This window comes from Alosa pseudoharengus, unplaced genomic scaffold, assembly GCF_046254945.1.
Source record: "Alosa pseudoharengus isolate Yale_2024_CS ecotype anadromous, Long Island Sound unplaced genomic scaffold, YU_APseudo_1.1 YU_APseudo_1.1_scf_2, whole genome shotgun sequence".
NCBI classification, from domain to species: Eukaryota; Metazoa; Chordata; class Actinopteri; order Clupeiformes; family Clupeidae; genus Alosa; species Alosa pseudoharengus.
Genome location: NW_027468663.1, coordinates 24,862,377 through 24,890,355, shown reverse-complemented (window position 1 = coordinate 24,890,355; position 27,979 = coordinate 24,862,377). Strand labels below are relative to the sequence as shown.

General features: G+C 41.2%; 3 protein-coding genes across 3 annotated transcripts in view; 1 reads left to right on the top strand and 2 right to left on the bottom strand.

The window, feature by feature from the left end:
* Positions 1–146: 146 nt before the first annotated feature.
* hpf1 (histone PARylation factor 1) lies at positions 147–5,697 on the bottom strand. The gene is made up of 8 exons (XM_076294264.1): positions 5,617–5,697; positions 4,667–4,859; positions 4,357–4,543; positions 3,948–4,046; positions 2,188–2,338; positions 1,103–1,190; positions 831–1,003; positions 147–480 (listed from the first exon to the last, which is right to left on the bottom strand). Exons 1-8 carry the CDS (start codon positions 5,656–5,658, stop codon positions 346–348), a joined length of 1,068 nt encoding a protein of 355 aa, XP_076150379.1. The 5' UTR covers positions 5,659–5,697; the 3' UTR covers positions 147–345.
* A 4,622-nt stretch (positions 5,698–10,319) lies between these two features.
* pde5aa (phosphodiesterase 5A, cGMP-specific, a) lies at positions 10,320–20,683 on the bottom strand. The gene is made up of 20 exons (XM_076293184.1): positions 20,357–20,683; positions 18,967–19,056; positions 18,782–18,868; positions 18,531–18,620; positions 18,245–18,382; positions 18,027–18,094; positions 17,765–17,861; positions 17,306–17,384; positions 16,720–16,895; positions 14,777–14,827; positions 14,516–14,662; positions 13,944–14,072; positions 13,459–13,553; positions 12,990–13,077; positions 12,558–12,658; positions 11,349–11,426; positions 11,063–11,126; positions 10,881–10,955; positions 10,671–10,754; positions 10,320–10,439 (listed from the first exon to the last, which is right to left on the bottom strand). Exons 1-20 carry the CDS (start codon positions 20,681–20,683, stop codon positions 10,320–10,322), a joined length of 2,184 nt encoding a protein of 727 aa, XP_076149299.1.
* Positions 20,684–26,777: 6,094 nt separating this feature from the next.
* The window catches only part of ppp2r2ca (protein phosphatase 2, regulatory subunit B, gamma a), a 6,426-nt gene continuing 5,224 nt past the window's right edge, over positions 26,778–27,979 (top strand). The window contains exons 1-2 of the mRNA XM_076295876.1: positions 26,778–26,843; positions 27,550–27,647. Of these exons, the coding sequence (XP_076151991.1) occupies positions 26,780–26,843; positions 27,550–27,647 (162 nt within the window). The 5' untranslated portion in view covers positions 26,778–26,779. The remainder of the gene's footprint in view (positions 26,844–27,549; positions 27,648–27,979) is intronic.

Below are 27,979 nucleotides of genomic sequence, written 5' to 3'. Positions count from 1 at the left end.
TGAGAAGATATCTTCTGTCACAGGCAACCATGTCAATATGTGTAGAGAGACCAACTGTTTTTCAAGCAATACAACCATCTGACAACCATTACTTTCCAAGTGTTTATCTATCAAGTTACGTGGATATTAATTAAGATGAAGCCTCATTAAAAATATACAATTTATTAGAGATCCACCTTTGAACATCAACAACAAAAAAAGCTGTAAGTATTGAAAACAACAATATGACCATTACAATAAGGACAACGTACAAACAAATACTTAGCAGCAACAGCTTATGAGAACCACAATCCTGTTCTTTTCATTTCATTCACTCAGCTTGGTTTTATTTTGCGGGGCTCTCCCTCAGGCCGGCGTGAGCTGGTCCAGTTTGTCATGGGAACGGTTGGTAAGATGGGCTTCCAGAATCTCCCCAAAGAGATCCCTCTTCAGAAGGTTGTATGCCATGGGCAACAGTTGACGGATCACTTTGTAAAAGTACTGTGCGGGAACATCCAAACACTAGAGTTACTTCTCATATTCTGCTGAAATTCATGATTTACTTATATGCTGTACTTGAGTTTCATGGAATTTTGGAATCTTATATTGTTGCGGAACGGAATCTGGCGTATGGTACTTGTGAAACCAAGGTGATAACTAATGTATGCATGCATATATCTATATGAACTCATTGACACATACAACTTCAGCAAGTAATTAATGATGGCATAGCCACAGTCAAACTCCTAGTCAACACCATTTCATTAGAAACATTGACAACTCTATTGTTTTCAAACATACCCTTATAATATGTCTGCATGATTTTTGTGCATTTTTAGAGAGGTACTTACATGAGACCCATAGCAAAAGAGGTCAATTCCCAGCTCATAGCCCATACCATAATCACACTCATCATTAGCAAACTGGACAAAAGTGATCATCTCCTGAATCGGGGCAAAAGCCTTCATCCTTTCCTCATCGTTTTTGGCCTCAGCTATTGCCTTGCATATTCTCTTCAATCCAGCTAAGGTAATTCAGACAAACATCACTTATTAAGAGCACCACAATTCAAAATGGCTTACATCTACGTCAACATGTTATTTAGACAGTCCAGCTAACCTACCGTCCGTCTCTGGCAACTCCCTGTATCCAACGTCATTCTTGTCAACAGGAACTACAATGCCTGCTCCATGGAATGTCTTTGTGACCACCTATGACCATGCAAGCCATGGAGGAAATTACAGGTGGAATCTCACATTAATTATCTGACCAAGGTTGAGGCATGTCTTATTAATGCTGGTTAACCTACTATGCTGATTCTAGGGGTGTCACGATTCTCTAAATCCTCGATTCGATGTAATTTTCTATTTTAAAGTCACGATTCGATTCGATTTTCGATCTTTTTAAAATATTACCATTAATGCATTCCTTATATGTTATTTACTCTTTTTGGCCTTTTCCTTTACTGTTTCGGGGGGCTTTTATTTTGAAACCGCTTTGAAACCGTTCCAACCGCGAGGTTGTAATGTAAACAGAACTAACATTAGGCTAAAACGGACGTGAACATATGAAATGAAACAACACAGATTGTTAATTTGATTGTTTCAGCACACTCCAAGGAGACCCAAGGTTAGTGTTCATGGAATATGTACTTATCAATGTGCATTTTAAGCCTTAAAGTAACTTTGGACTGTAATTAGATCATCTTTTCACTTGCTAAGTTGAGTAGGCTAAGTTAATTTTAATTGACGTGAATGAACAAATACTTCCACACCGGTGATTTCAAAGTAGCAAGTTGATGTGTAGGCCTATATTTTAACTGGCTGTAGGCTGGAGTGACGCTGCAGTTCAGCAGGTGCATGTGTTTGTGCTTCTTGGCATACATGCTGGACGTGACATTGGGGGTGTGGCTGCATCGTCGATTCTACTTTTAAGTTCGAAGTTCGAGATTGAGATGTCATTTCGATCGATTTCGAAATAAAATCGAAATCGTGACACCCTTAGCTGATTTCATGTGTGAACTAACTATACATACACATTAGGATGCCATACCTTAATGCCATCTATTTTGATATAAATGAAAATTACCTTGCACTTATCAGTGCTACAGTATGAGCTACATTCAAAATGACCACAGAGAATGTGTCATAATATCAAAATAAAAGTCTAGAATAGCCTTGTTTCAGCTGACTAGTATATACTGTATACCTTCTTGTCTCTCAGCTTCATGCCTTTGGTTTTCTGCTCCAGAGGGAACCCCAGAGACTCTGCCGCCCCTCTCAGCTCCTCCTCCATATTCTGTAGCGCAGCTTCATCCTTCCTACCACCTCGCTCCTTCCTCTTCCTTGCCAGGAACAATCTGAGAGCCACGGTCATTAGGAAATAAGAGAGGGGGTATGAATCAATACCACACACATCTGCCCAATACATGAGGCCAATAGAGACTGAATTCTAACACATACTGTGCTACTGCTCAAATGCCCGTCTGTTTACTTAATATCTATGCTGGATATGATCTCCACTAGCAGGCCAAATCAAAGCTCAAACATCTCTGATCCATAATGTTCCGTATCAGCTATTGGTAATATACGTGTGACTTAACTGGACTCATGATTAATGTCAAGGCCGTAGCCATGATGTCAACATTTGGGGGGGACCAAATCTGTGACGGGGTCTGGGGGACCCCCAAACAGAATTTCAATACATTGCATGAAAATATGCAAAAATATTTATAAAAATCAAAACAAGTCATTGGTGAAGTCAGTTAAGTAGGCATTCCAAACTTTCGATGGACATAGGCATGGACAGATTATGAGCCCCTGGGCACAAATGCTAAGAATTAAAAAAATAAAAACAAAGTAAAAACTTAAATAATGACCCTAATGAAGAGTAGGGTGTTACAAATTCATCATTTAAACCAGGGGTGCCCAATTTGACCCGCCCACGCTCTGTTCTATTAACTTAAAGACTGGTTGCAGTTCACTATCTGGCCACAATTTAACATTGTTTTAGATGGGGCGATAAGGGTGGCGCTATTGAGCGTCTGTCAGCGCAGAGTCATGATGATAAAGAGTGAGGAGGGCTGATAATACATGTTCAACTTCAAATGTATGGAAACAAATTGTGTTGCACAAAAAGTTGATGAAAAAAAAACATGGTTTCCATTTAAATATGTCTCCATATTTATTAATAATGAGTTAATATTGATGCAAATAACTTTCTTCCAAGACATAGAATTGTTCCATATGTTTTTCTTCAAAGATTTTGACTGCTTCAGATACACCATATATTTTTACACAGTGCAATGAAAAGCACCGTAAAGATTATACATACATTTCAATTTAATGGTCCACGACTTGAACAGTTTAGCCCACAGCACTCCACCCCGATTCATTTTTGGCCCTTGACGGGGAAGAATTTAGGCACCGTTGATTTAAACTAAAAGGGCACTAAGTTTCACTTTCGTTATCATGGCGAGAAAACAGGCTACTATATGGAAAATACATTGAAGTTCTCTTTGAGTCGGATTGGCTCCAAAAATTAATAGGGTTTCCTTAGCCTGTGGTACACCTTTCCACCAAGTGTTGTGAAAATTGTACCAGTACATTTTGCGATACTGTTGACAGACATACCGCACCGCAGTATGGTGCAGTAAATGGAAGGTTTTGGTAGCGCGAAACCACCAGGAAAAAAGCACTCAGGGTTGTACTCTCTCTGGAACCATCACTAGGCTACTAATTTGCGTTATTTATGCTTGATTACATTTGCCAATGACCATTACAGATGGTGATGCTTGTTGGTTTCCTGTAGTATAGTGTTTTTTCTTCATTTATATATTGTTTTATGTCAGCATATCTGAATACATGTCACATACATCACAATTCTAAAAGTCAACTGACTTAAGATGAACAGCTACTTTTGGATTTTAAAAACAATCATCTGCATACTGTCTGATGGTAGATACTTACAGAACAGCTCCAAAGAGATTATCTCCCATCTGTGTGATGGAGCAGCCTTTCTTGGCCTTGTTTTCTCCAATAAAAACTGGTAAGGCTTCAGGAGAATCTCTGAAGCATAGACATTTCAACATTAAATTACTATTACTTAAATATTCAAATATCACATGAGGACAGCAGTGTTTCCCATACATTGACTTATTTGTGGCGGCCCACCACAATATCAACATTGACCACCACACAATGATTTTCCAGGTTGTACTAAATTGTGCTTAAATCTGGTTAGCATCATAAACATGCTGTGCTAATTTGTTAAAAACTGTTGTATTCAAGTTAATTCTGCAAACCAACCACCACAAATGTAATTCAATTATGTGGGAAACACTGGACAGGCATACTAAGAACTAAGATGATGTCCAACCTGAAGTAGCCCATGTGGTACTGGGTTTCAGCCCTTCCTTGCAGTATGGTCTGAAGCTCAGGTGGGTCATAGAAGTGCCTGCAGTGCAGGTGGAAGTTAGGCTGGGGGTTTGAGGAGGACTTGTGCCTTTCAGAGAGAATGTCAAAAGGCCCAACAAGCTGCAGTCCAAGAGTCTCTCTCAGGGCATCTTGTTTCGGTGAGAAATATAGAAGTATTCATGTTAAAACAGACCTGTCATCCCATTGCTCATCTCAACAACTAACTTAATGAATGAGATACATGAGTTACTAACAATAAATTAGCAACATACCCCGTGGACTTTCTGGTGACAGACGCTTACAGAAGTCCCAGAAGTGGTAAAAGTCGTCTGGCATGCGAAGCTTGTACAGCCGCTCCACTTCCTCCCTCACCTCTGCTGACACGTCACTAACAAGGAAAGCAGAGTCCTGTCCATCCTGTCCTTCACGCGGTTTCTTGGCGTCACCATTGGCTGAATCTGCATTCTGTGAACAGTGGAGAATTGTTAATCTATTATGTAAAAACACAAAACACAAACTGTGATGCCCGACAAGTTAGAGCTTGAACGCTTGTAGCCTACATCCTCAAATATCTAGATACATGTTAATGTGCATGTTAGATGACGTTGGACTGTGGTGTGCATTCGGTGTCATAATACATAATAGCATAAAAGGTAGGCCTATTTACAAACGGACTAACTACAATGTCACTGCGATGAAAACTTGGCTACAACCAGAGTTGTAAGATAATAATCGTATGAGAACGTTAACGTAAACAATGTTGCAAAACCATCTTCCTGTGTCCATGTTTACGTTTTGTTCGGGCTGTTCCGAGCTAGCATCGTTTTAAAAACAAAGGATTCCTTTAAATGCTGATGTAACATGTTTAGTTTAGGCTACTTGCTAAATTTAACTTAACGTTTAGTCTACGAAAAACGAACACTTGCCATTGTTAACAATAACTTAGCTGGAATAACATTAGCTAACACAGTCGATATCCTTTTTCCTCAAAGCCTTATTGCAAATATAGTGATTAAGTGTATCCCTATTACATGGCACTCATGAGTTCATGTCAAAGAGATTGCTATGGTTGTCTGTTATGGGTTGCTGGTTTGTGGCACACGACCGACCGTGCTAATTGGATCTTCAAATTACCGCTGTTTCTCTATTTAGCAAAATAATCTTAACTGCAGCAGTCTATGCAGTTAAGTTACCGCTGTTGCCTACTATCGAATAGCCTTACCTGAGGTTCAGATTTTGGTTTTCTTTTCCCGCGCCCTGCCATTTCGTTCTCCCCTTGTCCGTTCACGGCGTGCCTCCGCAAAATACGTGAACACTTGTGTAATAAGCACCAGAAATATCCCAATTTTACAGAACAGTGTCCTCTAGTGACTTGGAATATAAATGGCAACTTCAAAGTGTTGACATGAATCCATGCAAAAACAGGCCACTGAAAACAACAATTTCTTATGAGACCATCATGAGGTAGGCCTAGGCCTAATAGCCTATGCCTCATTTCGAGAGAAAATACGTACATTTTTATACTATTATTATTATTATCATCATCATGCCTAATGCCAGTCAAATTTGATAGGCCCAATTGACATCAGCACTGCATTAAGGTTATAAGGCTATCGAAATAGTAGTTCCTCATTTGAAGGCTTGCTAATGTGTAAGGAAAGATAAACTTGTCACACCGTTTTGCATCTTTATGTGCTGTTTTAAGTGTTTGCATAAAGCAGGGGTACAGTATTACATAGAAAATCACAGTTTACTTAATATAGTCCATAAAAAAAAATGTCCATACTCCATAAAGTAGGCTATTTTTTATATCCTAATAGCCTAATCTACGTGCATTCGCCAATTCTACAGTCCATCTGTTGATGTTTTCCTTTGCTCAAATAGGCTATTATGCATATCTCCATATTGTAGGCCTATACGATTCTGTTTAATTGAACTTTCACATGAAGTGGGGCCACAAGACTGCAGAAACTAGCACAAAATATATTTCTGCGCGAGTAGAATAAGAGGAACCAAAACTGAAAATATCTGTATCTAGTTTATTAACCAAAAACCCAAACAGTGAATATGAAGAAAACAGTTCCTAAGGCATTAAACTGTAATGTTAGTCTAAAACATTAGAGGCTAGTTTTCTTTAATATCATAGTGTAACTGACAGGAAATATATCAGGTTGTGATTACAATGTAGTGTAAACATAGGGTACATGTTCTGCCTAGAATAAGTGAGAGTTCTGGACCTTGTACAGGGCAATTCCACGAAAATTAACTTTTTGTCACATCCATAACGCCAGTGAAATGCCTTGGCATTTGTATGATGTGAATGATAACATTCATTTTTTGTGCATTTTTTCTCATGTACATTCTTCAGCCAAAAATAGCAAATGCTCAAATTTCATGTAATCATTCACATCATACCATACCATCACATTTTATTGGCATTATGGATGTTACAAAAAACATAATTTTCCATGGAATTGCCCTACAGCACCCTCTAAGGAAGAAAGACTGGTATCCTACAGGTTAAGTAATGGATAAGATATGGGGTCCTAATTTTAATGATGACCAAAGGGCAAAGTCTTAAAGCTGCAGTTGGCAAGTCTGACAGATTGAGGGGAACTCTCATGCCCCTCCCCCACTACCACCGAGCACCCTCTCATCGAGTTTGTGCTCGTTATTGCGTACCAGACTGCACCAGACTGTGATTGATAGTCAGATCACACACAGCCCTGCTCTGATTGGACCAGAAGAACCGGGAGCTGTGGATTTTTGCAAAACAAATAACAGGCTCTAGGTGGAGGTAGAAGTGCGGGTTTTTTCTAAAACCGGCTGATTTATGTTGTTCTATCGGAACATAGCGTCGGTTTCAGTGAATATGATCAAAAAAATCTTGTCAACTGCAGCTTTAAGTCTAACTAACTTTAATAACTAGGCAAAGTCAATTAGCTGATTTAACACCATAGACCTCTGAAGTTCGCCTACAAAAAAAGCTGCCATCTTTGACATCCGGTATCTGGCGATTTTTCCTATGGGAAAATAACGTGGGGATTTTGAACTATCGCACCTGTTAAACTCTCACGGGGATGAAAAAGTCTGAAATGCAGATGTTTTCCTGAACATACTTATGTCCTCTGCCTTTGAATGGATACTGTGATCTCCGGTAGGCCTACGTGAAGGCGGCACACTTAGGCGAGGATTACATTAGGCAGCGGCAAGCATAACAACGCTCAGACCATAATAAGTTATATCTCGTTCCTATGGTAACACAAACGGTTTGCCTTGAATATGCTCGCGTTGGACTTTGAAAGTTGAACCAACTTCAATGCTCAGCTTCTTCAACGCTAGCGTTACGCCAGCATTGCCACCGTTCCGCTGCTAAACCATAGAGAATAGGAAACCTGCCGCTTGCCGCTGGCTAATGTGATCCCCGCCTTAGATTTTTGCTACCGCAGAGCTAGCTTGCAATGCAACTTGCCATAGGTAGTTAGATTCAATTAACAACCGGATCTCCTTATATGGGCAAAGATGGACGTTTTGGTTCTTTTTTGTAGGTGAACTTCAGAGATCTATAGACCTCTCCAGAATAAGTCCCGCCTCCGTAACTTCCGTATCCATCCAACTTCCTGGCGTCGATTGTCTATGGGAAATAACATGACGTTTCGAAATATCATACCGGTAAAACATCTGTAGGTAGCGAAGTAGAAAAAGCTGGTGGGCAGATTGGCCTACACACTTCTGCCATCTAGTTTCCACTGGATTTTTTGATTGTCGGTGCCGTTTACTTAACTGTTCCCATAGTAAATGTTCCCATAGACATTTGACGACCGAAGGTTGGATGGATACGGTAGGGGTGTCACGATTCTCCAAATCCTCGATTCGATGCAATTTTCGATTTTAAAGTCACGATTCGATTCGATTTTCGATCTTTTTTTCAACATTACTATTAATGCATTACTTATATGTTATTTACTCTTTTTGGCCTTTTCCTTTTCTGTTTGGGGGGGGGGGGGGCTTTTATTTTGAAACCGCTTTTTATTTTGAAACCGTTCCAACTGCGAGGTTGTAATGTAAACAGAACCAACATTAGGCTAAAACAGAGACGTGAACATAGTGAAATGAAACAACACAGAATTATAATTTGATCGTTTCAGCACACTTCGAAGAGACCCAAGGTTAGTGTTCATGGATACTTATCAATGTGCATTTTAAGCCTTAAAGTAACTTTGGACTGTAACTAGATCATCTTTTCACTTGCTAAGTTGAGTAGGGTAAGTTAGTTTTAATTGACGTGAATGAACGAGTACTTCCACACCGGTGATTTCAAAGTAGCAAGAGGGGCTTTGATTTCGGTAGGTTGATGTGTATATTTTAACTGGCTGCAGCCTAAAATTAGAGGAGTGTTGATGCTGCAGTTCAGCACGTGCGTTTGTGCGTCTTGGCATACATGCTGGATGTGACATTGGGGGTGTGGCTGCATCGTCGATTCTACTTTTAAATTCGAAGTTCGAGATTGAGATGTAATTTCGAACGATTTCGATATAAAATCGAAATCGTGACACCCTTAGAAGTTAGGAGGCGGGACTTATTCTGGAGAGGTCTATTGGCAAGACCTTGTGCAAACATCCGCTCAATGCTCCCTCATGCCAAATGATAGTTCATGTACAAGAATTTTGCTTGTCAATAGACTTCCTTTACCCAGCATCTAAATAAGAGCCCTTGCAATTCGAGGGGAATTCCCCCAAAGTGCCAGTAAAGTAGTATAGGTACAAATATGCATCAAAACAAGTAGCAGGACACAAAAGCATATGCTTGGAAGTGGTAGTATCTGTGCTCGCGTGAGTTTGAGAATTTGTGGGTGTATGTGCGCAGACTTGTACATTTTAGTTTGATCCTTTTGATACTTTTGCATTGTGTTTCAACAGTGTTGAAATATGCATTTACCCTTTAGGCCACTTAGGCAAATACTGTACATAAACAAGGATATTTGCCTATTCCTCTCAAATAAGTAAACCTCCGCACACTGAATTGACTTCACTCTGGTTTATTTAAAGCAAACAACGCGCTTCACGTGTAGCGTCATAAGGTTCACTCAGGTGTATAGTTTACTTATTTACTTATTATGTATAGTTTACTTATTTACTTATTTTCAGTATAGTTTACTTATTTGCGAGCTTATATCTGATGTTCCTGCTACCTACCAGCACCTGAATCTACCGGAGGTTGTACATGTATGGACAATTACCGGTAGTAAATCCTAAGGCTATTTGCCTATTTGATAGATCTTTCAGCGATCTGAATATACAGTATCAATGAAACCACATGCTAGCTTATATGATCTGGAGGGAACATAGACTGTATAAATACTGTCTACGTAAGGCACATATATATACATTTGTATACCACCAATACATATATGTAATTACATTATAGAAATGTGTGTAATGTAACAGTACCTGTTTAAATAACCAGACAGTGAATGGCAAGTCTCAGACAAGCTGTGATTAAATGTGGGGTATCTGACTTGGACTGTTTTGGGTGTTCCTTTATGACAAACATAAAAATGATAAGCCAAGCATGTCCACAAAGCCATTAAATAGTGGTGTTTGAAATCCCCCCCCCCCCCACAAATGTTCTTATCCCTCATGTTGAGCTCTAGTTAAAAATCGTTAGTTTCACTAAAATGATGTTCTTTTATAATAGGGTTTATGATATTCTTCATCCCACCCTATTCAATCCATTTTACAGAACCACTTATGGGGACATAGGCAACTAAATCTTCCAAGTTTCTTGTGCATATGATCCTTACGTTTTGAACAAAAAGCCAATCATGTCAGTGTCAACCACAAAAAAGAGGGTTCTTGATCTGATTGGATCTTCAACCATCTTATCACCCTCTGGTAAAACAACATTCCACTCCAGATCCTTTGGCTAACCATCAGTCGCAAACACTTCATCCTCTTCTCCCTGAGCAAGTCGCTGCCAGTTTTCATGATTTTTCATGCAGCCTTCAAATAGTGGATTGCAAGAGTCGAACATTCCAGCAAGAGCCTAAAACACACACACACACACACACACACACACACACACACACACACACACGCACACAAAGAGAGAGAGAGCCAATAAAGCTCATTGAATTGAATTGAATTGAAAATTGAGAGAGAGAGAGAAAGAAAGAGAGAGAGAGAAACACAAAACATGATTTGGTGATTCACTTGTCTTGCTAGAAGTGGTATAGTGGTCACATCTCTACTGTACATGTGTAGCCTGACCCCTCACCTTGTACAAGGGTGCACAAATCCCATCAATGTATTCCATCTGCATGTGTGGTACACGAGTGCTGTTCTCTCTGTTCATTACAGCCTTTAGGGAACATGTAAGAGACACACAAACATGTACAGATCATGCTACATCTGCATATCATCTGAAAGAAGAACAGCAGAACAAAGTTGGCATTATCGCAAACTGAGACTAATATTCAAAACTTACAATGGGTCTGATGTTGAATTCATTTTTCTCACGGTCCCCTTGGGCAAAGAACTCTGAGGCAATAAGACTGGCAGTCTAAACAAGAAAGACGAGAGTGACTCAAGTATCTGTGAGGGGAAAAATAAGCATATAGAGCTCCTATACTAGTATATAGGACTTTTGGCAGGCTCTCGCTCTCTCACCCTCTTCTGAACCGGCCAAGGCTTTGTGATAGCACAGATGTCACTCGCCGTCATTAGCATCGAGCTGCAGAGCACAGGAAATAAACAGGAAGTGAAATAAACGAGTACTCATTGCTACTCAATCAAATTGGAACTCCAGACTGCCACTAACTGAATACTATAGCCATCAGGCAATGTAAAGCTCAAGGATGTTAGTTCTTTAATGGCTATGTCCCTGACGTTGCTGTTTAATGGTTCTGGTTTTGCTGAAGAGTAAGAGGCTGCTGTGTCGAGAAGTCTCCCATACCTCAGCAGTTCTCTGTGCTCCTGATCTTGCCAGGAGAGGGTCTCTCTCTCAGCTAGCTGGAAGAACGTGTCTCTCCTCCTGTAAGTATACAGAAACACACATACAAATGCATACACAAATACAGAGCATTACAAATAATAAGCACAATGGTCCATTATAATACATATGCAATTGTTTGATTGTGTATCTGTAATAATTGTCCAACTAAGAGGACTTTCTAAGGCACTTTAAGGTGCACACTTCAAGGTTTTTAAAGGAGAATTCCGGTGTGATATTGACCTAAAGTGTGTTGAAACATGATACCGAGTGTGAACGTATGTCTCATAGCCCATCTCGGCTTGTCCCCTGCACTCCAAAATCTGGTGCTAGTTAGCCGATGCTACCAACAGCTTGTTCAATGGTGGTGCTTCGGCATCGAGCTAGCCATGCAAATAAATCACTGTTTTACACCATTTACGAGGCTCAATGTATCTCCACACTTCATTGGTATACTACCGAAGGCCCTGACATTTAAAACGAGACATTGAGAACTTTGAAAAAACAACGGGTAGTTTACTTACAAGACGATTTATACAGACAGTATCTTCACGAAGTTTAGCGTTTGCAGCCATCTTGAATTTAGTCACGATAAGTCGAGCGACGAGTAAGAATGAACAGGTATGATAAGGGATCAAATTCCAAAAAGAATTCAGTGGAAATGCATGGATTCCAGTTGCTGCTACTGGAAGAAACTGGAATCCATGCACCATACACCAGATTTTGGAGTGCAGGGGACAAGCCGAGATGGGCTATGAGACATACGTTCACACTCGGTATCATGTTAAAACACACTTTAGGTCAATATCACACCGGAATTCTCCTTTAAGGTTATGGTTTTAAAGTTCATGTTTAAACAAGAGCCCTTGAGAATAACCCAACGGTAAAATGCATAGAGGATGATCAAGTGTATTTAAAATCTAATGGTGAAATTACTGAAAAGGATTCGGAATGTCACAGTGGATGGGCATCAGAAAACCATTTTAGATGTCAGAAAACAGTCAGTACACACTTAACACAAGTGTTCAAATACAGTTAAGACATACAGCTGCATATTATTCACTCAGCAATATGAATTGCACAGATTCCATAGAGCACCTACAGCTTTAAAAATGGGTTAGGTTGATTATAGAAAATGCATAGATAAGACAAAGGTTAGCAAGCATGTCTTACTTCATATAGAGAGCCAGATCTGTGGCAAGAATGCTTTTCTCAACCATTAGCAGGCACCGTCGATAGTCCTCCTGAGACAAACCACTCAGAATCTCACTACCCTGTCCCCAGAAAACAGTGCAGAGGGAAGACAGACAGAGGGATTGTTAGATACGTGAAAATATGGATGGGAAGGGAAGCTGAAGTCACACAGTGTTAAATTCCCAAAATGCTGTAAGACATAATTTTAATACTGTAAGTGTTAAATGACCTCTGTTTAAATGTCTTAACTACTGTACATACTCAGGTATTAATTTTATCTAAGAACAGTGATAAAATTAACTCTTAAAATTAATAAGAGTTCTAATTAATCTAATTAATTAGTTAGTTAGTTGGTTAGTTAGTTAGTTAACTAGTGTGCAATATCAGTGTATATGGGGATGCCAGTCTTACTGGGTTGTTGAGGATTAGGACACACAAGTCATAGTGATGATGTTCCAAGGATGAGTGGCCGTAAAGCTGAGCAAGAGGCTGCTGGCTCCTGCTCAACAGTGAAAGGGAGAGAAGAGTCAGATGATGACATGAGGCCGACACAATTAAAGCAAACTAAGAACGGTCTATGAAAGATGTAATTAGATGATATTACATTTACATTTATTCATTTAGCAAACACTTTTATCTGATAGGCACTTAGATATGTCAAATTTATTACAAGGGCCATTGTCCCTGGAGCAACTCAAGGTTAAGTGCCTTGCTCAGGAATTGAACCCTCAAGTTTTCAGGGTACTGCATGCTAGCCCAGCTCCTTAGCCACTACACTACCACCAACCCATTATTAAGGTATTAAGGTGATGACAGAACGTTGTAACAAATTGATGGGTGGATGACTGTTCTACTCTACTGGATGTAAATCAATGTTTACCGTGCTATGTAAGAGTTGTTGACTCCTCTATGGTCAAGATCGTGACAGAGGGTGGCGATCATCAGAGCCAAAATCTCCAGACTTGAGAAATGTTTCTACGACAGAAAGAGAAGAAATTTTAACTGAGAAGAATAAAACCTAAATCCACTCACAAGCTCAGACAACAACTCTAAATGAATGGTTGGAAAAACAATAGCATTAGAACATTATAAAAGTGAATCGAGTTAGCGTGGCGAGAGATGGCGTGTGAGCAAGCTTGAAAGTTCGAAAGCCAAAATAGTAGTGCTTAATGCACTGATTCCTTAATTCAAATCCTATTTAATGCAGACTGGTGCGTCCCTACTTTCCAAGCATACCAGTACAGGAGGACATGTACAGGGAGGAAAGAGCTTTTTGTGGAAGCAGTACAGATTATAACACACCCCCAAAAGGGTTTATCACTCAGGGTTTCTGGGAGGGAGGGATTAGGGAAGGATTTCTCTGACCTGCAGATGACTCGTTGCCTTCAGCATGGCGAACATGCACTGGGCAGTGCTGAGGGCATGGTGCCAGTTGTGATAGGCCACATCCCGTCTGTAGCCACGCCTCACACTCAGGACCCAGCGGCACAGACTCTGTATTGAGGGAGATGACAGACAAAATAATTTTTGACACCATAAAGAGACCCTCTGTTAACATGTTATATTCTGTATACTTTCAAAATGACTATGATGACTATTTTATGATGGCTATTGCATGACAGTAAATAAATAATAACATAGCCGCAAGCTGTGATTTGAAGTGGCACCCCTTTATTAGAAGATGTTAGCAATAGAATAATTACACCCTGAATCAAAAATCCAAAAAAGTCCATTTGTTTGAAATGGTCTGGGAATGATGCGGACCGAATTCTTTTTTTTAAATGGCGTGGAAGCAGTTTCTTTGCTTGGACCCCTAGGATCCACTGGGGAAAAAACAGTAACGGCAAGATATTCTACGTTTTGAAAACAATCAACTGCACCATGTATCAAAAGACAGTGGTATCCCCAACACAATCAGGCCAGTGATGCCGCAGTACCTTGTAGTCAATATTGAAGTCCTGCACTAGATTGAGGTCCAGAAACATGCGCACTGTTGCCTGTGTTGTGACTGAATCTGGCAGGCCGAAATCACTGAAGCTGAAGTCCAAAAGGGAGAGGGTCTGTGCTGAGGGGATGGAAGACTCCTGGGGCACAGGTGGAGCAGAGCACACATCAGGAAAACAGGACCTCAGCGGGGATTCAGCCGTTTTCATTTTCATTAAAAGAAAATACAGAGTATGTTCAAACATGTCATTCACCTGCAAGGTCATAATCTCCTCCTCTGATGCAGAGATGTGGTAAGACAAAACCTGGAGGAGACACACCCACCCACATGTGAACACACAAACACAAAGGGATGCATAGTGTAGGAGCTGGGCTAGCGTGTAGTAGTAGCCTGAAAGTGGGTTCAATTCCCAGCTTCCACGGTTGTGCCCTTGAGCAAGGCACTTAACCCCAAGTTGGGGACAGTGTAATCCCTTGTAATACAGTTGACATATGTAAGTCACTTTGGGCAACAGTGTCTGCTAAATGAATTGATTATTGATTGATTATTCCATAGTGTGTATCCAAGAGATGAAAGATGAAAAAAAAATATTTCATTGTTCCAATATACTGATTCTGTCAGAGTCTGTGGCCTAGGCATGGAGGTATTATATATAACTGGAGAGAGTGACTAAGTCCCGCCCCCATTCATTTCAATGGCCCATGCTAGGCTAGCTACTTCAGCCAAAAAAGTTTGAAATTGACCGCAGCCATCTTTATGAAAATGGCGTTTCATGGGTGTTCGTTTCCGGCACCAGGTAGAATTAGCCTATTAAATTCCACGTTACAGACAGAGACAACGTAAGGTACAACGGTATGTCGTTGATGAAGATTGGACATTCCCTCAGAGGAAAAGAAGTTGTTCGTGAACGCGCTTCACTTCACCTCGTTATAAGCGCAAATGTATTTCATTGGTTGGGATAACATTTTGGGAATGGTGGTTGAAGTTTGCCCTGTCTCTGAAGTCCTAGGTTATTTAATGTGATGTTCATATGTGATAATAAACAATGCGAATCAATATTGACTCACTTTAGGCTACACAAATAATGATCCCTAAATGTTACAGTATTTGGACAGGGTGTATACTAATTGCGCAATAAGCTATTCAACGAAAATGACTATAATTATGTAGACATGGGACGAAGAAACTTGTGGATAGCTGGGATTTTTGCTGCACCCAGTGTGAATTTGCAGCTTGTTAAACCTAGGCTACATTTGCAGGCAGACGAAATGAAGGCAACGCAAATTAAACTTACCGATAGAAGCGCAAATCCCTCGGGTATTGAGGTTCGAGCAGGCATTTCAAGAGTCTGCAACTGTTGTTGGATATTTGGCTTTTGCTTCGACTGGCAGCCTGGCCATTTAAATCAAATGCATGGCCTAATCATGTCAATGTTGCAAGAAAGCAAACTAAATAAGCTTCGTTTTAAATGACTTGGGGAGGTTACATGATCCCGACGTTGCGTTGTCATGGACTACAGGTAGGCTACTACAGCGTTTTAAAATAGTTTTCATACACAACGCAATGAGTAGGCTAATAATTGGATATAGGTCATTGCTATGCATACATGTATTGTCATAGTCAGTTACCTTGTCAACCCACAAATAAGGCAAATAATAGTATATGACAACATTTACTTTTTTCTTTTATTTACCACAAAGTCTGGTATAATAAGCCTAAACAATGTAGGCATTAAGTCAAGTATCAGTAGCTTAATCCAAGTAGTTAGTTGTTTAATTTGTCGTCTTCCAGAAATGCAAACCAACATGGACGCGCGAGGACGCTCGTGCCCAACACTAAACTCGTGCATGAGCTGTCATCTACCAATCAGCATGTAAAAACTGGTGCCGTAAGTTGCAACCATGTAACGCCATGTTTTTAAAAATGTCGGCGGCCAAATGCCATGCTAAGTGGCTGAAGCTAACCCTTCAAATCCTGACCCCCTGGGCCTAGGTACCATCTCTGAAATGGATGACCCCAATTGGAAGACTGATTTTCATTGACACACCAGATTCTGAATGCTATGGTTCTAGAAGATTCCACTCTTTTCCAGACAATGCTTGCATTCAACACACCTACATGACAATGTCCAGTGGTCTAGAGTACTGTGATTTAATTGTTACTTAGTCCTGAATCTGCACACACAGCACTCCTCACCTCTCGTGTCACTTCCTGCTGAGCCCTGGTCAACTGGGCCTTCTGTTGGATTTCATAGTTCTGGAGGCCCAGGCCGCAGTACAGGGCAAAGTCCTCCAGGAGGCGCTCGTCTCCTCGGCCAAACACCTCCGCCCTGCAGGCTCCCTCACTCTGCTTGTTGACAAGCTGACACACTCCTTTAAGTAGTATAATAAACAGAAGATTTTTTTTAAATGAACTGAACGTTTAACTATTACCATATACAGCCAACATATACAAATATTAGATATGGCTTACTCCAAACATCAAGCATTTCCAAAATACTGTTGACTACTATTGAAATGTATTATTACAAAATACCATCAGAATTTCCAGTCTCACTAGCCTTTGATATGTAACACTATATGAATAAATTAATTTCAACATGAAAAAGGTTTTTCATATGAGATTGAAACAAAATAACATTCACCTGCCTAGTACCAAGGGGAATTTTACACTATCACATCATACACTGTCAAAAAAGTACAGTAACTGTTCTTATGACTGAAGTTAAATCTGTGTATAGAAAACCTTAAGGAGAAAAACAGACATTGTATAACTGCTTTACCTATAACCTTGCCCTCGCGTCCATTTCTGACAGGTGTGCAGACTAGAGTCCTCATCTTATCACCTGCCTCCTCTGTTGTCTGGTCCTGTCACGACAAACCACAGGTGAAATGGTGAGTGAACTCATAATGTTTTAACTACAGCAGGTGGAAAATGTGAGTATGATACACAATACACAGAGTATGTTGGCTAAAATCTCCATCTCCAAAATATCACCAGGCATGTATAGTACTCTAACCTAAATTGCATCAATAATCTACTTCTTTCTACTTAACTCCTCATGAACTTTCAATGAAGCTATCAGCATCTTTATAGAAGTAAAGGCCAAATGGTTCAGATAGATAGATAGATAGATAGATAGATAGATAGATACTTTATTGATCCCCAAGGGGAAATTCAAGTTTCAGATGTTTCAACTCTCAGATCTTTGGCATCTGTGCCTACTCACAAGCATGACGACATTGCAGTCTGTGGAGATGTTGGCCACATTAAGTGTCTCAAGTGTGTTTTTGACGTGAACAGCATATGCAAGGCTTATCTTGTTGACATCACATTCCCTAAAGAGAGAGACAGAGAAAAGTGTACAGAGACATTTAGTTGTTTAGCAACTAGTTGATGCTGTACAGTTACACCAATGGTAGTAATTCAAGGCATCAAACTTTTGGTTGATTAGCAAAGCTGTACAGTTGGACAAATGGTAGTAATTCAAGGAATCAACAAACCTTTTGCACAAAGTCTCATTTCCATCAGGCCCCATATTTTCAGTGTCAATGACATATGCAAATGATGCCTGTTTGGATTGAAAAAAAAAACTTAAAACCTTTTTAAAATTACATAAAAAAAACACTTTCAGACAGACAGACATTGTTGGTAGCCACATTACAACAGTTAGTTGTCTTCAGTGGTGACTACTGACTATCTACAGCAGTTATTTTTTTACCTTATCAGCACTGTCAGCAATGAAAACAGTGCAAAGTTTGGCTCTGGTGATGGGAAGGATGGTGGAGGCCATTTTGTTTAGGAGAGACTCCCGGGAGTCGTGTGTTTCTGACAGCAGACGAGCTAATTCCAGTAGTACCTGCAGAATAAAACATTCAGAAATCAGTGCAAAAGCCCAATAGAAATAATTAGAGAATAATAATTTGTAGAGAAGTAGCACATTACAAAGATCTAGCCTTAGAGATATAAGCTTTTGTCATTCTGTATGAATCAGCTAAGAAACTTACTTGGCTACGCTTGCTCTCTTGTTCAACATTCTCACAAAGCTGTGCGTTATCCAAAATAACACCTAGCATCCCCATGTGAGTTGCCAAAACCTGTTCATGACATGGAGCATTCACATCTTATGCCACATAAAACATCACCACATAGTACATACATTATAATTTGATTTAACAAGTATATACATTTTATTTTTTCTTGAGGCCATCTGGTAAGGCAAACTTTTAGGAGGTAAAACATTTCTGTGTTTTCTCACCTTCTCATCTTCCTCTGAGAAAAAATGCTGGCCATAGTTCATGCCGGCAGCTGTTGTCTTGTTGATCGCCATGACAATACCTACAAGCTAAAGTGATGAGACAACAATCAGAATATGATACAAAATCTGACAGGTGTAGAATGAGAGAGTAAACTTATAAGTGAATTGAATTTGAATCACACTACCTCCTCTCTGGGGTTGTACACTGGCAAACTCAAGATGCTCTTGGGCCTGGAACCAGATATTTCACCCACTTCAGGACTGAATCTGGTATCCTATGAAAACAAGTAGGCTTTGAATGGTAGAATATGTACTTTATACATACATACATCAAATATACATCATGAAGCTTCATAAAACGTAGAATAAATAGATTGTAAAGCAACACCATGGAGGAATTCTTTTTTGCCCCTTGACATCAAGAATTTAATGCCATTTAGCAAAGAGACGGTATACCCAGTTAGTGAAAAAACAACAAAATGGGTCATGATCCTACCTGATCAACGTCACACAGTACAATATCAAGCATTCCAGGCACACTTTGGCAATGTCAGAGACTTCATTTTGCCATAATGTACACTGCCGTTCAAAAGTTTGGAGTCACTTAGAAATGTCCTTGTTTTCATCATTAATGTTGTATATGACTGTTGTAGAAAGAAATGGCTGATCTTAATGCAATATCTACAGATGGCCATTATCAGCAACCATTCATCCAATGTTGCAAAGGCACATTCTGTTTACTAATCTGATATCATTTTAAAAGACTAACTGAGACTAACTGAGAACACATTAGAGAACCCCTTTGCAACTATGTAAGCACATAATGTAATCTGAAAACTGCTGCCCTGATAAAAAAAAAAACAATGCAACTGATCTCTGCTGGTATTCTGTCTATTATAGAGTGGAATGGAAATGTCTAAGTGACCCCAAACTTTTGAACGGCAGTGTAAGTCACTGTATCATCAAAATTAGTATGAAGCTTTTATTTTAAGGTAAAATAACTGTATTGTGTTGCCTTAAAATGATTGTTAAAAGCAACTATTGAAAACAGACCTGAGGACAACTACAGTATTCTAAAGTCTGAACTCAGATGGCTTAACTAGACCTTTCACTTCCCTCCCTTACTTTTACTCACCCTTCTCCAAACAGAGATTACCAACTAAATGTGTCAATTAGGTCAGCATTTTGATTCTCTGGGGCCCTTCTAAACACATTCCTGTCTGGAAACCAGACCTAGGCAGACTTAGGCCAGAGAGGATGAGTGCCTCTAATAGATCTAATGTGGCCTACAGCCAGTTAGTTAGCATGGCTAATCAACTCCCTCTTCACAGAAGTAGCCTGATTCTTTTACATAACACAAGTGCGTTCTCAAGTGTTGCGTCACAAGCTGACCTCTAGGACTCCATGTTGGGGGTTCCTCTAAATTCAACTAAATTTATCTCCACTAGGATAGCTGAATGTCAGAGGTCTTGAGCAAAGTGATCCTTAGGTGACCTGTCTAAATCTCCCACTGAAAAGAGCCTTAGGCTTTCTGAAGTATGTCTGACATTCCTGGGCACAAATTGTTGTAGCTACCTCAATGACATCCATGATGTTGAGTGACCTCCCAGTTTCTATGACATATTCCATGATGTATCTGTCCCATTTAGGCTGACTCTGGCCATACGAGTCGTCGTTGTTTGAGCGAAAGACCACACCACTGAGAACTCTTCCACCAGCCCTGTCGTCTGTGACGAGGGCAAAGGAACATAGGTCTGCAGCAATGGCGTTGTTCACATGGTGGAGGACCCTGTGGCAGACCTCGGACAGACCCTGGCGACATGGAGCACCACCCATAATCTCCACCATCCAGTCGCAGGAGGCGCGGCGTCCACACGGGGCTACTCGCCTGGGGGACCGCATCACACGAGGGGACCATGGGGGCCGCATGGACCGAGTTGAGATTGGAGATCTCGGAGACCGTGGTGAACATGGGGACCTTGGTGAACAACAAGCCTTTTCAAGAGTCAGAAACTCTCCCCATTCTAGGGAGGGGACAGTGGATGATGACCTGTCCAGGAAAGGCCCAGAGAACCTCCTGGAAGGTCCAGACAGTGGGTGGGATTCCCTCCGCCGGCACAGCTGTGGTGTGCTTGAACGGACATCCTTCTTAGACCTAGCCCCTTCTTTTGAGGCCTGTGAAGACTTCTCACTGTGAGACCCATTCACCATATCCCTGATAGAAACCATTACAAATTAATCCATTACAATCTACATATAACATAAGATGCAAGGGCAAATTATGACAATGAAACAAGCATTAGACAAGACAATGAGACAAGCATTAGACAAGCATTACTCATAAAGTCTTACCTTGATGGCCTTTGTAAGAAATACGTCCGCGCAAAATCTGAGTGATTGTCAAGCAGAGCGTCAACTGTTTCGCTCCCAACGCCTTTACGAAATCCAAAGCGCAGCGATTGAGCGCGCCGACTCCACAAAGGTGAAAAGATCCACCCCGCGCTAGTTACAAAAGTAGTATCTTCAGTAATCAACCCTACCGAGGCGCGCCGTTGCCCGATTCCTCGTGTAGAAGGGAATGAAGCTACAGGTTCCGTCTTTGATTCGTAATCACCTCCAGCAGACAGTGAATTTAACGACTCCGCGTGCAGACAGGGCATCGCGTTCCTGCAATGGAAAATGGAATGTGAAGTGTAAAGCAACCGTTTGCAACCTTTTGTGTCAATATGAACGACAGAGTGAGAACAACAACGACCTAACCTGCTCCGTTTGATATCTGATTCTTTGCTCTTGCCATCAATTCATTACACTTGAACTGTTGCGTAAAGGTATGGGTAATCCCCGTTGGAGATTATAGTCCCAGGTGCTCCCAGAGCCTTGAACATTCTACGCATTCAAGGGAAGGGATTATCCGATATCTGGCAACGTCTATGCAGTTCTTACCGCTGTAAAGACTAAATGTGTCATGATCATCATGACGGAGCTGACAGAACATGTCGTAGTAAAACGTGAAACTAAACTTTAAACTGTAGTGTCTTCAGGGGGGTTAGCCCTATGTTCCCACATTTCTATTTTTTTACTGAAAATTAGGTCCTATGTTCCCACATTAAGATTTTTCTCAAAATTAGGCCCTATGTTCCCACAGTTTACATATTTCTTAGATTTTTCTCTTAATGTTACTATATTTCTAGGACATTTTCAAAATTAGGGTTAGGGTTAGAAATGGTTAGGGTAAGAAGAGCTGTGGGAACATAGGCACGCTCACGCTCCAGCACTTTCCTAACCCTAGGAAAGTGCTGCCCTAAAAATAAAAAAATTGTAGCCTACTTTTTACTTTCCATTGCACCCAAGACCGACCTCAACAGTGTGTTCACAGCATTTAACTAATCATTCACTGCAGGGGCGGACTGGGACCAAAAATCGGCCCTGGCATACTTGGCCCAAGCGGCCCTCAAATCGGTTGGGCACACCTAATTAAATACAAAATCTTTGCATTACCCTTAAATATGCATATATTTTCAACTGTCATGGAGCACTGAAAGTGATAGGCCTCATTGGCTATCACTGTCTGATCAGAGGTAGCCATGGAGTACATGATCTCCATATTCAAGTAGCCTAGGCTATACAAGCAATTATTAAAGAAGAGTTTCTGCTTGAATTCAAAGTATAATTTCAAATTATTCAATAGGCTACATTTAAACTATACAATGCTCAACTGACAGCAGCACCAAACAGTCACTGAATTTGCCTATGTGTAAAGAGCTAAATTACCTAGATTGTAGTAGACATTAATCACTGTAGGACAACTGAAACAACACAAAATAAATAGGGCTGTTGCTGGAAATATTTTATTCCCGTAGGCTATACATTGCTGGTACATTTTGGAACATTATAGCTACATTAACTAATTATCTTTAATGTCTTCAGTAGCCTATCGTATAGGTTACTGTATATTAGATGGCTTGTGCATGAATATGACGATGTTTTGTAGCCTACATTTCCGTCAGTCTACAGTCTTTTAGTCCAGTGTTTCTCAAAGTGTGGTCCGGGGACCACTGGTGGTCCGCAAGCTATCCCAAGTGGTCCGCAGGCAGACGTGGTAAAATATAATATAGATGAGTTGTTTGCCATATTAAACCAACTTGTATGTAAATCTAAACAGTTCTGCAACACTGCCTATGTAAGATATGCCCGTTTAAATCATATGAATCCTCTGACACAATAAGCAAGGTGCAAAGACAAAAAGCAAGGTGGTGGTTCAGTGAGTAGGCCTATTGTGTACTGTTGAAGTAGGTCTAATCTTTAGCTAAGTGGTCCGTGAGTTTCTTTTTATTAGTTAAGTGGTCCTTGGTCTGAAAAAGTTTGAGAAACACTGTTTTAGTCCATATTTACCCTTCCAAGATAGAACCCTTTCGACGCTCTACTTTGAGAGACCAACCACCACTCATGCCCTCGATGTTGAATTTTGGGCGTCTGACGGAAACTGATCAATCTGACCAACATGAACATCGATTTGACACTTTTGCTGTCCGGGGTTGCAAATCATTCATTTAGAACATTTAAGGTACGCTGTTTGTTATTATAATCACAGCACGGCCTTACGTTATCATAACCACATCATTACATTATCGCAATTGATAAGTCATCATAATCATTGTCAGCATGGCATGTCATACATAGCTGCTCCACCACTGAGTTCTTATCATGTAGCCGCAAGGCTCCACCACCTGCTCACTGTCCCTCGTATTGCTTGCTTACATTCTCGTTCAAACTCAACGAACTTCAACATGTTGCTGACATATGCTAGCCTACTTGCTATATTGTATTTTTGAAGCTTCTACATTGGTGTTACTTTTGCACTACTGTCACGACCGGCATCCGCCGCAATTTCGTGTAGGTAACTTCGATTAACTTCTGATGTCTCACAAAATCCTGGCTCTGGGCCAAAATGCGAGGGGTGGGCCTGACGTGAGCTGTTATTGGATCAGTCGACATATAAAATGTGACCAGTGGGCCGCTGATTGTCCTTCCTTTGGGCCGATCGTTGGCCAAAATGATTAATTTATATAGCCTATTCTATTGGCCCCAAAGGTGCGTCGGCCCACCGGGAAATGTATGCCAGATGGCCAGTCCGCCCATGATTCACTGAAGACTTCATTTGGACAGTTCCAGTTCATAATCCACTTATTATGATGGAACTCCGATTAGGCCTAGGCTCATCCAAAAACTATGCAAGTTACCAATGAAATAACCTGATATGCTGTGATTATGGTTTCTGCTATTTCTTTAGCCCACAACAATAGTGTGTAGTGCTGCTCTATTCTAGTATGGGATGACTGCATTTGAGTTTCTCTGTTTTTCCACTACCATAACCCTCCTAATATCCAAGGAGACGTCCAACTAGTCACAAGATGCAGAGCCCATGTAAAACTGAAGCACATTATTATTGTCAGTTAACCATTTCACATGACATACAATGCAGTGAAAGCATTCAAAGGCTTCCCGCTATTTATAACAATTATTTGTTGTGACTGTTGAAGTATTTCGATCTGTGCCACCGCGTTCCCGATGTCAAGCCATGTGCTTTTAAATGGCTTATTGACAAGCATAACACAGGTCTCCCTCTGGTGGTAATAACAGTGTTACTACTGAAAATAAATGACAGATGAGTCAATAAACTGTTAACTACCATTAAATTTGAGAACAATACCAATAGGCTAGGCCTACATGTATTTTTTCATTGTAGCCTACTGAAAATATATTACGGAGGTGGAACGCAACTTCCTGTATGTGTCCATGTTCAGATGCATAGCAGAATGAATGCAGGTCCTCGTGTGAACGAAAACTTTGCGGTGTTATTTTGCACACAGACCAACATCACAGATAAAGTGAAGAAATGTAAAGGGGAAATGGGATAACGCTGATGTGCGTTAACATGGCTTGGAGTAGCCTAATCTTAAAAGCGTGACTTTTATTTTTTAAGAAAGAATATTGGCACTAGGATGATAGGCTACACAACCAAGTTTTTGTTCATGATCAGGTCAGAAAGGTAGGGGAAACGTTGCTCATGTCAGAATATTCTGATCTTAAATGCTGTAAAATTCTGTTATCTACGAATATATGTATGGAGCACTGAAGCTTTTAAAGACGGTATTTAATTTAAAGGTGAAGAAATGTTTGCGTTTTGTGGCTCGAGGCTTTTGGTCGACATAACTGTGTATGTACGGTCTCATTCTAACATTAACAGTTATTATGTACATTTTTGCAGTTATTGTTGCAAAAATCTTATTTCATACTAAAGATCAAAACTCCCTACCGTGGGAAAAGAAATCAGCATACAGACTCAGCACCATTTAACATTATGCGAAACTGCCAACAGGGGGCAGAACTACCCCATTTAGATCCAATACACTTGTATTGTTATAGCCCTTTGACATTATTGATATCCATAGACCTTAGACCACCAAATTCCATCGCATATATCTAATCTAAACCATCAAAATAATCTACAGCCATATGAAAAACATGCAGAACATGACACCATTGTACTGACATGTTTTTTTAATTGTTATTTAATTCCCACTTAATTAATTATTTCTACACAGTAAAATCTAATGACAATGCAACACGACCATGACTTAATACCCAGCATCTTTTCGGGGGAGTGTGCCTGTACCCTACTTTTATTAGCAGTCATCTATTTGAGATTGAGAGTGTTATATTAATGTTTGCTCTGTGCTCTCCTCCCCCCGGCTATCCGCTGCTCTCATCCTCTCTCACTCCCATTATCACCTGCAGTGGGAGGAGCTTGGAGACCAGGGTGCGCTCTTACTGGCCAGCCGGGGAGGAGGTTGCTGTAACAGGGCTACTGCGCAGAAGCACCGCAGCAGCAGCAGTCCAGAGAAGACAAGCTGGCAGCATCTCTCTCTCTCTCTCTGTTTCTCTCTGTCTCTCTCTCCTCTGTCTCTCCCTCCCCCTTTTTTTCCATCACTTTCTCTCTGTCTTTCCCATCCGCTCGCTCATCACACACACATACTCTCACACACATACTCTCTCACACACACACTCACACACACACACTCGCTCTGTCACTCTGCAGCAGCAGACTAGCGGACACACAGAGGCTGGTAGGTGGAGAACAGGCCTTTATTTCTCTCTCTTTCTCTCTCTCTCTCTCTCTCTCTCTCTCTCTCTCTTTCTCTATCCATTTCCCTCTCTTCCTCTCTCTCTGTCTGTCTCTCTTTTTCCATTCCTGCCGCAGAGAGCAGCATCTCCCGTCTCCTCCGTTCTCCTTCAAGGACTACCGCACCCTGTGAGCATCTCTCGTTTCTGCCGGCGGAGAGGGAACTGCTGCCGCAGCAAAAGGATATTACCACACACGGACAACGGACGGATGCGTGGACACACTCGCTCGTGCACACACACACGCACACGCAAACCGACGCCGACAGGATCACACCTTTGCTGGAAGGCCTGCTTGCCTCGCGTGTCTCTGTAGCTTGTTGCCGGGCAGTGTTGAGCTGAGCTGTGCTTAGCGGTTCGTTTGATTAATGTGGAGGGTGTGCAAGGTGCTGAGCATGTGTTAGTGTGTGTGTGTGTGAGCGAGTGGGTTTGAGTGTATGTTTAGGGACACCAGCGTGGGGCACAGCATGGGTTATAGGCGTCCGCTCTCATCCCTCTGGCATTAGTGGGGCTTAGATTGTCTTCGGGTTTTTTTTTCTGTCCCCTCTCATTGCCTCCCTCCTCTTCCTCTTCGTCCTCCTCTTCTTCCTGGTGGCGGCTGCTGCCCCCTGTGTGATCTCTCTTTGCCCTCCACACATCTGCTGTTCTCCTCCACACCTCACCTCTCGGTGGCTGGGCCTTTGCTATCCCAGGATGCCGTGCGCCAGGCCCTCTTGCTAGGCCACAGCAGCATGGGCGGAGCTCCGGGGGGGCGAGGCAGTACGGATTGGACGGCTCACCTCCGGACGGGCGCGCTCGGGCACCCCGCCACTTCCGATGGGTGAGGACGGCGAGAGCCCCAAAATCAACCACAGCTTCCTCCGAGACTACGTCACCGAAGGTAAGGCCAGCCTCTGCGTGGCATCCCAGGGCCAGGGTAGTCTGGGTCAGTTAGAAGGACTCCAGGGTACTGGATTGATGGTCCATTTGGTCCAGCTCGTCTCTGTGCGTGGTTCACAGTGGAATCAGTGATGTATGGGTGTATGGACAGGTATGGGTTTGGGAAAGGCTGAAATTCTGTTAGCTTTTCAAAAGGCTGAAATTATGTTAGCTAAAAATGGCTCCCTGAGAACTAATGTGATCTCTATGTCATAGCCTGGGTCTGGTCAGTGTGTTATATGATACTGATGATACTGTGTGGCTGTTAGTGGGTATTTATAGATTTTAGAACTGCACATTGAACCAAAAGGTAATGTGAATGACCACATAAAACACAGTCACAATGAGACACAGTTCTTTCCCCTGTTTCCCTGTGCATACTAATCAGTCATTTTCAGAGACCAGTGTATACAGAAAATGTGCAACTATGGAACAGACTCATTAAAATGTATTTACTATGAATGTAATTCTTAAATCTGATGAAAGTGATCAGTGGTCAGTAAATATTAACACTACTGCAGACTAATTATGTACAGTGTGGGTGATATGGAGTAGAAATAAGACTAAATTCTTTATATAACCATAAACCAGACAAGGTTACAAAGGTTCTGTTCAAACTCTAATGTCTGTCTTCTTTCCTCTCCTCTCTCCTCACCTACCTACCTCAGCTGATGTCATATCCACGGTGGAATTTAACCAGACGGGGGATCTGTTGGCGACGGGGGACAAGGGAGGGAGAGTGGTCATCTTCCAAAGGGAGACTCAGGTAGGCTATGGCCTGCTGATGCCCAGTAGCTCTTATCATGGATGGGAGGCTGTTTGAAGCGGGGGTTAAGGATGTGATTATTTTTGTTCCAAGGTGCTGCAGGTTTAATTACTGGTCTGATGTACAAATGTTTGTGTGTACATATGTACACTGTAGACACTGTAGTCTGTAGTGAATGTAGGAAGATACTGGGCCTTACATGAGAGCAGTTTATGCTCTTTCTTTGTTTGACATAGTAGTGAGATGAACTGTGTTGAACTGCATCAAAGTATAAATGATGGATTCTCTCTCTCTCTGTGTGTGTGTGTGTGTGTGTGTGTGTGTGTGTGTGT

What these genes read in the sequence shown, in the direction of transcription:
- pde5aa (XM_076293184.1), bottom strand. Translation starts at nt 20,683, where the DNA reads ATGCGGTCCCCCAGGCGAGTAGCCCCGTGTGGACGCCGCGCCTCCTGC. An exon ending in TGTACAACCCCAGAGAGGAG is followed by an intron (nt 18,869 to 18,966) that starts GTAGTGTGATTC and finishes TCATCACTTTAG; the next exon opens with CTTGTAGGTATTGTCATGGC. An exon ending in TTTGTGCACCCTTGTACAAG is followed by an intron (nt 10,440 to 10,670) that starts GTGAGGGGTCAG and finishes TGTGTGTTTTAG; the next exon opens with GCTCTTGCTGGAATGTTCGA.
- hpf1 (XM_076294264.1), bottom strand. Translation starts at nt 5,658, where the DNA reads ATGGCAGGGCGCGGGAAAAGAAAACCAAAATCTGAACCTCAG. An exon ending in AATCTCTTTGGAGCTGTTCT is followed by an intron (nt 2,339 to 3,947) that starts GTAAGTATCTAC and finishes CGTGGCTCTCAG; the next exon opens with ATTGTTCCTGGCAAGGAAGA. An exon ending in TGAAGCTGAGAGACAAGAAG is followed by an intron (nt 1,191 to 2,187) that starts GTATACAGTATA and finishes GCATGGTCATAG; the next exon opens with GTGGTCACAAAGACATTCCA.